Source organism: Scardinius erythrophthalmus (assembly GCF_964197995.2).
Source record: "Scardinius erythrophthalmus genome assembly, chromosome: 15".
Classification (NCBI taxonomy): Eukaryota; Metazoa; Chordata; class Actinopteri; order Cypriniformes; family Leuciscidae; genus Scardinius; species Scardinius erythrophthalmus.
The window spans coordinates 14,587,365-14,600,183 of NC_138235.1; the positions used below are offsets into that span (position 1 = coordinate 14,587,365).

Genomic DNA, 12,819 nt, shown 5'->3' on the forward strand with positions numbered 1-12,819 from the left:
CTGGAATTCGGACATACTCATTTAGTCATACTGGTTTCGGATGTTCTGACTGTTATTGCTTTAACGTTCGTCTTGGAAATTAATGGAGTGTCTTACAGTACTCAGAATAGAAATACAACAAACCACTTTATCTAGAGAAGGCAAATAAATGAACGGCTGAACATGCAATCCAGAAGAACAAGGTACGATTTGTGTATTTTTTATGGCTATTATATGTTAACTGTTTTCTTGCAAAGTCTGAGCTCAACATACACTGTCATTACACACATGAGCCACTGGTGGGAGCCATTGTTATTTTATTCTTCAGTCTGATTGCCCTGTTCCCCTTCTACTGAGAATAAAAATAAGAAAACTGCACACAAGAGAGAAGCACTTTAGAGCAACCCAAGAACATGTGCAGGTAGTGTATATTTGACAGACATGAATTATATTAATTGAATCTCATTTCTATACAGTTTCTTATATCTGGGTTTATTGTTGTTAAATTTTCAAAGGTGCACTACATTCACATCTCTCTGAATTGTTCAGTAGTCCTCAAGACATACATTTATGAAACTAGTAACTTTATTAAATCATTCTTTATCACATGTGTACAGAAATACGAAAATATTTACATCCAGAATTGTGTCTGTTGTACAAAGATCTTAAAATTTCAATATAAAAAAATTACATTTTAATATACATTTAATATAAAAAAGAATAGAAATCAATGAGGATAAAAAAGGTATAGCATGCTAGATCAGAGGTAGTTATATTTTACAATACAATAGCTAGCCTACTTTACAATCTGTAAAAGATCCCGACCAAGCTTTATTACGACCTAATCAAATCACGCATAGTTCTTTTTTATATCTTCAGTTTATAGCACTGACATATATCACTTTTTGCTCTTCCTTAATCATGTGGCCTTGACGTAAAAAAATTAAATGCAACTCTGAAAATATATGCTGTGACATAGTCTATGCAAGTACATGAACGCAATGCTTCAAATTACTTAAGCTTGATGTTCATGCTTCTGAAATGTTGCATTATGAATTACGTTTAAACTCATTTTAATGCATATTGCATTCAACTTATGTCGTGTTGGAGCACTGGTTTGAAGAAAGTCAATCAGTTAAAGTTGTCAACATGTTTATAGCTAGATACCTGAATTTATGGCACAGACATTTGAAGGTGACTCTGTTCTCTCAAGAATTTCTAGCAGTTCATTGGCCAAGCCTTTTGTGTACTTGCAGAGAGTATGTTTCTGGCCTTATGTTCTAGCATCTCATGGCATGATGTATTTTCACTAAATATTATGTGACAATATACATAGGTATTTACCTTCCCATTCAATTATTTTTTTTAATTCACTAGGTGCACATTAGCAAGTTACGACTTGCAAATAATTAACAAGGATATATACACACTTGGAAATGAATGCATAATGCTTTGAGATACATGACATAAGAATTGAGCTTTATGCAGAGACCTTTTTCACATTGACATATTTAGATACATCGCTCCTTTTACATCAGCAAACATCCCTGTGATATTTTTTTTCTAATTAAAGGAATGTTCCAGGTTCAAAACAATGAAATGTGTTTGGTAAAGCACCAAAAAAAACAAAAAAAACTTGGAGCTGTAAAGCTGTAAATCGTGTTAGCTTCGTTTCTGGTTATGAATTACCAAATACATGGTGGATTTGTTATTATGTAACACTGTTTTGTAGATAGATACAGTGTGAATTTTAATATTCATACCCGTGCAGTACTTTTCCACGTAGACTTCCATTGTACGTGCTTGTATTGTTTCGTTTGTTTTTATAGAAGGAGTTGAACGGGAAATTATTTTATTTGAAAATCCTCAATATTCCCTGGATGATGATGATACTGAAACCAGAACATTCCTTTAGCCTAATTACACAAACAAGTTACAAAGTTACAAAAAAAAAAAAATGCGGATTTGTTTTTGAACATTGCTTAAATTACTGAATGGCCCACAAGATTGTGTCACAAAATGTGATTAGGCTTTTTGTATGCCATGTAGCAGTTGGGACAGTATATAGTTGTATATAGTCCCACATGAAAACAGTTCATTGTTCATTAGCTCTGAAGGTTTTAGGGGTCAGTTCATATGTAGGCTCACGACTTCTCAAACTCCTTGGGTCCTTGAAAGCTTTAGAGTTTAGGAGAAGACTTAAGAATGAGCTGAGAGAATCGGGGAGTGGTAGACTCCAGAAAAGAAGGTGCCATTATGAGTTTCCAGTCCACTGCTCCTGAAATACTCCTGCTCTTTGGCAATGAGTTCTGGTGTTGACCTGACCGGGTTCTCTCCAACGCTCTCCCTCTCTGTTGAGGGTTTCATCTGCATCTGGCATGGGATGAGAGGCACTGAGGGTGGGCAAGAAAACCGTGCGACTGTGTCTGGGTTTGGTGCTGATGAACTCTCGAACACTGCATCTGCCTCAGCGGCAAAGGACACCAGGGCTTGAGTGGAGTCATATGAGCTTTTTTCCGTCTCAACCGAGACGAAGGAATCCAGGTTGTGGTCATGATGGTGGTGAGCTCTTCTAAAAAGGAGACGTGCGTCTTCACGGAAGTGTGGATTGAAGAGGAGGTAGAGCAAGGGGTTGATGCTCGCAGGAAGAGGCAGAAGCACCAGGACGACTGATTTGACAACCTCCTCGCTCACAGGAAAGAGTCCCAGAAGGGAGGAGAAGGTGAGGAAGGCTACGGGGCAGTAGAGCAGGCAGTTGGTGAAGATGAGCCAGGCCACATGCTTGATCATGGCACAATCCCAAATGCTGTCGAAGTCACCCTTCATCAGGTCCCAGTACAGTTTGATGTAAGTTCCGGTGATCACCAGGAAACACAGGGAGTTCATCATTATCAGAGCGACCATAAAACCCAACGTGGAGGGTTCGCCATCCGGCAGTGGTGAAGGCGTGCAGAGTGGAGTTGCCCCGTACTCCCCGACCCCAATTAGCGGCAAAGCGGCGACTGCCAACGAAAGTGCCAAGCAGGCCACAGAGGCGGCTCGCACGCTTCCCAGGGACGGCGACTTTCCGTAGGCGCGAGCACAAGACACGGACACGCTGCACTGCACTGCAGCCAAAGTCAGGAAGAGTATGGACCCCTCCGAGGCTAGTACTGAAAGAAAGCCTGTCGTTTGGCAACCAACACCCATTTCCCATTGAGCTCCGTGCAGGGCGAACTCTCCAAATGTCCGGGCATCGACCAATGCCAAGGTGCCGGTACACAGGCCCGTAAGCAGGTTGGCGCCACTGATGGTGCCGATGATGAACTTAACAGGGGAGAGATAGCTGGGGGATGCAAAGACAGTCAAGAGGAGAAGGCTGTTTCCCGTCAGCGAGACCAAAGAGATGAGCCACATGCCAAGCCGTACCACCCAACTGTCAAACAGGTTATCACATGGTTTAAATGGACCTGAAGGGGTGAAATGATCAATTAGAATTTGAGCATTATACCACAAAGAACCAACGCATTCTCATCCTAGGGCGTCATATACTGACGCTTTTGACATTTCGTCTACATCCAACGCACATGGCACCCTTTAGCGTCAATATGACATGCACAGAGCTTTGTTCGGTTATGGGTAGGTTTAGGTCTGGGCTAGGGTTAGGGTTAGACCGCTAGGAGGCGCCTTCTGGCCCATATCTATCTGCGTCTCATATTGACGCTAAAGGGTGCCATGTGCGTTGGATGTAGACGAAATGTCAAAAGCGTCAGTATATGACGCCTTGCGATGAGAACGGGCTGGAAAGAACACATTCATTTGAGGCTTATTCACACAAGACTGCATTTTTTTACTACGGATCAAATGCACAACAAAATAACACACTTAATATTTAGTAAATCTTTCTTAAAATAGTTATTGCATCAATTGTTGCTTTGAAAGAAGTGCAACATTTTAGGTAAGAAAGTTTTTTTTCAAATTAAGTACATAAGTTTTTGTGCTTGTTTCATGAGACCCAATGCATCTTTATTAGCATCTTCACACTGAATATAGTGCTGCAAGAATCTGACTAGATTCTTTCCCCCATAATTCAAAAGAGAAGTTTTTCAGAGAATATGGCAGACATTTGTGAATGGTTTTAATACAATTGCTTGTATGTATAGAATATAAAAGAGAATAATAGTAGGCCACATTTTACCTTCTTCAGTAGTACGCTCTATGGTCATTTACATAAACAGGGCCTAAAATTAACACTCGCAGAGCGCCAAATGCGAGTAGAAATCGTTGTTGGCGAGAATATGAATCGGTGTCAATCGCCAGTTAGCTGGTAACTTTTTGCAACATTGTGAGAACATAAACGTGAACAAATGCGAACGATGCTCGGGACTGTTGATGGGCCAGTGCTGCATTGTCACGAAAGTTTAAGTCTTGCCAAATTTAAATATTAAAGTGCAAGAAGACACAAAAGGGAACTCAATTCGTTACTCATACGCTGTGTGAAAAGAAAGTCTCAGACAGCACGCGAATACTGAAATGAGCTCTGTTTCACATCTAAAAAAATGCTCATTTCAGCAAGTATCCTACCGTCTTTGCGAGTATCCGACCACAGTCGGTTATGGCTTGAGTGAAAGTAAACAGTCCAGAAAGACAACACATGTGTGTAAGTATCAGTATATTGGATCCGTTCATTAGGTCTTGTGACCGCAGCCTAATATTTATGTTGCTCTCTGTGTTTTCAATGTTACTCAAACAACAAAAGTACAAAGAAAAAATTACTCGCTGTTCTTGACTGAATAACTTTTGAAACTTTAATAAGGATTAATCTGTTTAATTTATACAGTGAAGACTTTTACATTTGATTACTTTATATAATGTCTCTACCTTAAATTTAGAGTTAGGCATGTAGTTATAGCTGTGGTATCGAAATTGGAATAGAGAACTGTGAATTTTCCCTGGTATCTAAAATGTTGGCGTCATAACTGGCTGTTTTTGTTCATTTCGAATATACTGAAGCACATTTATTAATATTTGTCAAATCTTATTAAAATGCAAAATAAAATATAACAACAATAGCTGTTTTATACATAACTGGGTCACAGCTGAAACCATCTTTTTTTTATATCAGCACCATTTCTGGAAGTGGCAACGCTTGACATTTCTTCATGTGGTTATCAAATCATGCTAAGTGGAGATTCTGAGAAGTGTGCATAGATTTGGTGTAAAAATTTGTTTTCTTCAACATGCGTGTTGTTTAGTTTGTTTGTAATCGATATGAACACAGTCTTGGTGGCAACATGTGACCTACTGTAGAGTTGAGATGTGTTGCTGATTGAATTTACCTGGGATGGGGGTACACTGTATGCTGGTTTGTAGTTTGGACTCTTCAATAGCTAACTGGAATTCCTCTAAGTCAAGGTCATCTGCAAGTGAACACATGAAAAGCATGAGGCACCTTTGGTTTGTGCATTTATGGCAGTATGATGAAATAGTCTTCAGTGTTCAAGATGCCATGATGCACTCAGTCTGGCAGAAGATAAATCACCATGTTATGGACATCAAGTCTGCTGGAACGGATTAATTTATCTAAGGGCTTTAGCACCACTCAACACCGAACACATCTCAGTTGCAACTTTCCATTTCTCCTTCAGTGTGCAATCAATCATCAGGCTTTGTTCACGCTCTGGTTTTGTTATTTTCCGATAAGCCAAATGGTGTGTTTTGGACCTTGAATTGTTAATGTTTATCTAATTTCCCATGGAGTGTAATTACGGAGGGCTGCTTTCAAGTCTGAAACCTGATCAGATCGCATCGAGGAATGCATGGAGAAAAGACACATTTGATTTCATCTGTCAAATACCTGCGGTTACTGTAAGGCCCTGACATGTTTCTACTGTGCTAATTAAAGATGAAGAAACTGGCAGATAGAAGAGAGCAAATAAAAATAGACTCGCACACACACACACACACACACACACTGTGGAAAACCGCTACAAGTGGTGCTTTTATGTTCCTTTTATATGAGGAACGTGTTTGTGTAAGGTCAATGTTTTCATTTTTTGGCTACAGGGACTTTGATAAAAGGTTTACTGTACAAACTTGAGTGACTTGATACAATACAGTATATTGGAGTTGGGAAACTTGCCACGATAAGTTCAGATCATTTAAACTTCACCAACTGGTTTATTCTAGCTGTTTGCATGTCTATTAAGAAGGTGAAGAGATCACCTCAGAAAGTATAAATTTTGCTTAAATGCTTGAAATCATCTTCACTGGTGGATGGTCACTACGTAATTCCCACACTTCTGTTTGTGTTGTATCATAGTTTCAGTGACTTTATTATTGTTGTACAATGTGGAAAATAGTAATAAATAATGGTGAGGTGTCTACATTTTTGACATATAGTGGTGGTGACTGGTGGTACTTCAAAGAATACCATGTTATAACCATTGTACTAAGTTTAAAAAAAAGGTACTGTTTTGCAAATGGTGCTTGCTACCACTTTCTTCCTAGTCACAATGCTGTAAAATGTTAGACAGATTTGTGAGATGGCCTAGTTAAGTTGTAGGACTTACAGTTGTTGTCAGTGTGAATGGGGAACAGGGACAGCGCTTTCTTCTGGAGATCTTCCTCTTCACTGCCCATCTGTTCTTCCCACTGGCTGGCTGCTTTGTAGCTGTTACAGGCTCCAAATACACAGCACTGATAGGCATATGGCATCTCAATTACCCTGTTTCAACAAAAGCAATGTATAAAATTAAAAATAATTGTATATGTTCCATCAAATATTTTTATACCACAAATAGATTTATTATTATGTGCCAAATGGAGTTTTAACATTAAAAATAAGGACATATTGCATCAGTTTAAGGAAATATGAAAACTATAAAAGATCCCATTTCAGAGGAAAAAATGATTCATCAATCTGCAAATAATGCATGAAGTAATCTAGCAAAACATCTAACTGCAAGGGCTATTTTAAATGTATTTGGGTCACGACTGAAACCGTGACTTCTCTTTAATTGTAATCAGTTGCTTTTTGGAAATGGTAATACTTGAAATCTCTCATTTCTTGAGGTGCTAATCAAATCACAGCAGCACTTTGGCTGACGTCTTGGAGCGCTTCCAAAGCCCTGTGCTGTTGATGAATCGAGACAGGATATTTATAACGGCCTCTCTTGTATTGAGAATAAGGTATCTTGAAATAATCTTTCCGCCTGTCAGATGACTTGCATCAAGCCAGATATTCTAGGAAACCGAACAGAAATCGTTTACTCGTACAAATGAACAGAATGTTCCTTGGGGCACAGCCTGTTCCAGATTGTTAGTATCTTGAAAATGTCAAATCTATAAACGATTGAATGTTTTTCCAAAAACAGAGTAAAACCTTCATGTGTGTTTGAGCTATTCGAGGCATTTGTGTTGTGGGACTTAATAACCACATACACTTGTGAATTTTCTTTGATGGTTTAACATGAAAGTGTTTTAAGTCTTGCTAATCTGTTCTTGCGTGGGATAGCAGAGTTTATTTGGGGTTATTGGTTATCACAAGTGTACCTTATGTTGGGGAAGTCCTCCTCTCTGAAAGAACGCGAGAGTGCCATGTTGCCTTTCAGTTTAAGATGAGTAAGACTTGTTAGCCCAACTAGCGGGAGACTGCTCAGTCGGTTCCCGGTGAGATCTCTGGATGGAGAGAGGAGAAATAGATGGATCATCATGTGTAAAAAAAGTTGCAGATGGAGCTAAAGTGTAATGTCCCATATTATACTATAAGATAATTTTGTGTGAACGTTTGTCAACATTGTGCCTTGGAGATCTTCTGTTGGAAATCTCGAAATTAGAGTCATGAGGATTTAGCAGCTTTTGAAGTGAAATGTGTTACCTTCAGTGATGCGGTTAAAAAGGCAACCATCACATTGAAGTTTTAGCCATTTTGCAGTTATGCAGTTAGCTGGTGTGTTAGAGATTTTAGTGGATGTGTGAAGTCAGTTTTCCTCAAGTTCACATAGGTATCCTTGCAGAGTAACCACAGGTTCATCACATTAACTATATGAACATGAACATGATCCACTAATATCTTGCAACCAATAAGTACCCTGATTATGCTTTTACCTTTCATGTAGTGTAATAGCTGTTTGTGAATGGAAACGGTCTGCAAATTTTTAAAGATCAAAGTGCAGATAAATGGAGTCATTGTCTCCCAAACTAACAAATCGATTCTGAACTGCCTGAAAGGAGTCGTCAGTAATTCCAGACTTAATTCCTGCTCAAAACTACATAGATTTGTAACTAATGTGCATAATGCTAACCTATGGTCTTCATTGGCTGCCCGTGAACAGTGTCTACTTTGACTCTCAAACACTGTAGCTGTCGCTGAGAATGGAAGTGTTTGGTTCATGTTGTCGACATGTCAAGAAGACATGTCTGACATTTTCTGTGCTGCGAAAGCAAATCCACTTTGCATGCATTTCCAAACGGATGAGGACGTGAAGAGTCATCTACAGTGTACAACAAACTAAAATAAACATTCCACTTTTAAAGCCAAAGTCATGCTTGTGATGGTGGCACGGGTTGATCAGCTTCTTCTTTCAATGTTTCTATATATATATATATATATATATATATATATATATATATATATATATATATATATATATATATATATATATATATATGTGTGTGTGTGTTAAATACCAGTATTCTGCAGTGAAGAGGCTGTGAACTTTTCTAAATCCAACAACACTTGTTGTTAGGAGAAAGTTTTATTTAAACCGACATGTTTTGGCACACAGGACTTGAACTTTTAACCCTGATGAAAGCTGAAATGCATCGGTTTAAATAAAACTGTGCATGTTCCAGGTTCAACACAAGTGAAGCTCTATCGACAGCATCTGTGGCATGCTGTTAATTCATTTACAAAGTGAAGGACGAGTCAAAATAATTTGTTTGTGGTAATCAACAGCATGCCATAGACACTGTCGAAGGAGTTGTACTTGTATTGAGCCTGGAACAGTGATTTGCCTTTTCCATGCACTTTGTTTGGTAGTGAATTTGCTCCAGAGTAATTACTTAGAGGTTTATATGAGGTCTATAACTATTGCGATATCCACTTGGGTATGACATTTTACAGTCATTCACTGCTGCACACATTTATCAGCCTCACTCTGTCACACTTAATCAGTCTTCCCCATTCATTCATCACATTCTTCACCTAATGCTGCTTGCATTTAATCGCCTGTGACTGACGATGCACGTCTTCAACAATGCACAGAGCTTTTAACCATGATTACAAGCACAGTCTTTTCACTTTGAGCCAAAGAAAGCATTGCACGAATGACAGAAACTCAAAAGTGTGCATCATGGAATCTATGTTTGTGCAAATGGGGTGGTTGAAAAAAAGTCACAGTTTAATAACAGTTTTGTACATCTATACAGACATCTTGACTGTGTGAGCTTTATCTTCAGTGATATACACTGGCAGTGTTTTGCATATAGTATACTTACAGTTTAATGAGAGACTGAAGAGAGGAAAAGGCGTCAGGGTGGATGGTGTTGATCCGGTTCCAGCTAAGATCCCTGTAATGAAACATTATTTACTCATCCATACACCTGTCATTTATCCTTTTCTCATAAAAATAGAAATGCTTTTGCTTTGAACTTGACTGCCAACATGAAAGTTTCTATCCTTATCAGATATCTGTCTTGCTCTCATATTCTTTTAACAATAATCATTGTTTTGTATATAATTTTCTGGCTTTTGGTTGGCAGTTGTTAATTGGTTAGCTTGTCTTGGCCTCTAGGTGGAAGTGTTGGTGAGCTTTACCAATTATTTCTATGAATTCTTTCTATGAATTCTTTCTTGACACAATATCAATGTTCTCAAAAAATCCATATATACAGTGGAGTTAATTTAAAAAACAAACCCCATTTAAACGGTTAATGCTTAAAAATGTGGAAATTAATCAGGAATATTTAAGACGCGTGAACTTGATTTTTTTTCTCAAATCAATCGTGCAGTTTGAGTGCCTCTAAGCAAAAAGGGGGACAATTAAGTATTTTTTTTTTTTTTATCCATCATTATGTTTCAGTTTGTAATGTAAAATGTGTATTAAAGGTACACTGTAACTTTTGAACCTGTAGTGGTAAAAAAAAAAAACTGCATGTATTTTGTGGAAGAACATTGTTTTGGTTGTGCTTTGGCTCTGCGTGGATGCGGATTAATACGGTTATCTTACTGCTCATAAAACATTCACTACTCGGCTTTAGAGATAAAACTAGTTTAGATGGAAAGGATCTCAAGCTGACTAGCTGAAGATGTTACTGTAGTTTTACCCATTAATTGACACGGAACTTACATGAAAATAAATTCAAGCACAGCGCTACAACAACCACAATGAAATGATCTTCACAATAGATAATGCTTTACAATGAACTCTGTTAGAGAGCTACATATGGCAATTTATCTGTTCAATAAAATACGTTACTCGCCTGTTGAGTGATAAAATCACCATCTCCTTTTACAACATTTCAAATCCCTCAGTTCTTGCCATCTCTGAAAAGTCAAACTAATGTTGATTCTTGTTTTATTACAACCTCTCTTTGTGCCAGCAGACTCTCCTCTGTTTCGGTGTTTGTATAAAACGGGTGATTCCCCAGAGGATTGAGATTTAGCGGATCCATGTCAAGCTTTCTCGCTCGCTGTGACAACTAACCTCTGTCACTCCCACACCAGAAACGCCTCAAAGTAGCAGGGGAAAATTTACTCTATTTACGGATATGATGAGACACGCACGGGCGAGTGATGTATGTATTTCCCATGAAAACCATCCCAACAGGTCTAAAATATAAACACTTATAACAAGCTAACCAGTGAATCATGGTAAGACAAAAAGATTTATGATGTATCGACTCAGTATTTAAATTTTGTTGATTTTGAACAATTCTTTTTTTACATAGTGTATCTTTAGAGAAATGCAGACGGAAGCATTTTCCCTGGTGCTTTTATATTGTACTGTAACTCTTGAGGCCATCAGAAGATGTGTGTGCGTGTGTGTGTACAGTACTCACAGTGAGCGCAGAGAGCTGAGTTGTTGGAATGTGTTCATCTCAATCTGTTTGATCAGATTGTGCTGCAGGCCTCTGCCGAGTCAAAACAAAAATCTGGTTTTATTGCATCTCACACACACACACACACACACACACACACACACACACACACACACACACACACACACACACACACACACACACATACACACACACTCACACACTACGCCAGACATCATACACAGCGACCAAGGACACACTTGAAAGCCTCCACAATATGGACAATGATGGATTGCTACTGTAATGACGTTCATTTGTCATTTGTCAAATACTATGCGGGTTATTAGAGATATCTTAGATATTGGCAATTTTACTCTATTACACAAGAGAGAGACGCCTGAACTCACATCTCTTGAAGCGAGGCACAGTGGTAGAAACTCGGCAGCTCTTCTATGACATTGTGAGACAGCTCCCTGAAATCAAACAAATATAGATTAGAAATGTCTTCACATGAGACTTCTTTATCTCAAAAAGCATTTCTTACAGTAGCTCACAAATAATGACAGAGATTGACTGGTAAGACTCCACAATCATTTCATAAAATTCTTGAAGGTATAGCGGAGGATCTTTCCGAATTTTAGATAAGACCCGCCCTCTCCACTTTTTGAAAAGTTTGATTGATTCACCAGAATGATTGACAATTAGGAGGACCAATAGTATAGGTGATCCACCCGGAAGTAAAAAATCCTCCGCTATACCTTTAACATATCAGTAGTTTAATATCAAATGAATACAAAAACATGAATAAATATAGAAATATACAAATTAAAGTTATAATTATTTTGACATATTTTCCACTTCTATCCCAGTTTAAGCACTGGTGGGTCTGTGACTCTATAAAACAAAGACCCATTAATGCAAGTCAGTTCAAATATAGTTTCTGTTTGAATGTGAAACGACCAACTGTTTGTAAAAACCAACTGTCCATGTTTCTTAATGTAACATTATAATAAGTGCTCCAAGTTGCATGTCAGTATGAGTTTAGTTTTAAAACCATCTTTTAGTATTCTTTTTACCCAATATAGTGTTTATGCAAGAAGAACCTTGGAGAGAGAATAAGCGAATATATCGAGAGAATGGCATGTTAAGCAGCTACTTTCCCCAGAGGTCTAATTCATCATTTGAACAGTTACATAAAGTCTCGCTTTTCCTGCAGGGGTTTCTCTAACTCAACTTGTTCACCTGAAAGTGGTTGCTCCTAAACATGTTACAAAGAGTGATTAAATGCACAGAAAAAAGTTGAGATTCAAAAATAATTGAATTAAAATGACTTTTTAACAACTTTCAAATTGTTAGCACAAGCTTGCGCAAATGATAAAAAAATAAAAAGTAAAGTTGGCTAAAATGATCCACCTGCTGATGTTTTGAAGTTCATGTTAAAGGAGGCTTTTAGGAACTCCTTGAAAGTTTGGTTACATCAAATCCCTCAGGGGGAATTTCAACTCCCTTTGCCAGTTCGGATCTTTAGGAATCTTTTAGAGCTGAGCTTTTGAACGTGTTTGTGTGTTGCAGGTGCGTATTTGTGTTGGGAACTCACAGCACTCTTAATTTAGGCAGCAGGTGGCAGAGATCGTATGGCAGGCCGGTCAGTCCAGCTCGGGTCAACGTACTGAGAGAAAATCAAAGAGGAAAGTTTACACTGTGTGTGTATGCGTGTGTGTGTGTGCGTGTGTGTGTGTGTGTGTGCGAGAACCAGGAGAGAGAAACAGGCAAATAAATGAACGTGAATGCACTGCAAAAGATGACTTAAAAAAACCT

General features: G+C 38.3%; 1 protein-coding gene across 1 annotated transcript in view; it reads right to left on the reverse strand.

The window, feature by feature from the left end:
* Nucleotides 1-834: 834 nt before the first annotated feature.
* Nucleotides 835-12,819, reverse strand: part of lgr6 (leucine-rich repeat containing G protein-coupled receptor 6) — an 84,696-nt gene continuing 72,711 nt past the window's right edge. Inside the window, exons 11-18 of the mRNA XM_081387327.1 lie at nucleotides 12,599-12,670; nucleotides 11,409-11,474; nucleotides 11,023-11,094; nucleotides 9,460-9,531; nucleotides 7,513-7,638; nucleotides 6,531-6,685; nucleotides 5,298-5,378; nucleotides 835-3,428 (exon numbers count right to left, since the gene is read on the reverse strand). Of these exons, the coding sequence (XP_081243453.1) occupies nucleotides 2,179-3,428; nucleotides 5,298-5,378; nucleotides 6,531-6,685; nucleotides 7,513-7,638; nucleotides 9,460-9,531; nucleotides 11,023-11,094; nucleotides 11,409-11,474; nucleotides 12,599-12,670 (1,894 nt within the window). The 3' untranslated portion in view covers nucleotides 835-2,178. The remainder of the gene's footprint in view (nucleotides 3,429-5,297; nucleotides 5,379-6,530; nucleotides 6,686-7,512; nucleotides 7,639-9,459; nucleotides 9,532-11,022; nucleotides 11,095-11,408; nucleotides 11,475-12,598; nucleotides 12,671-12,819) is intronic.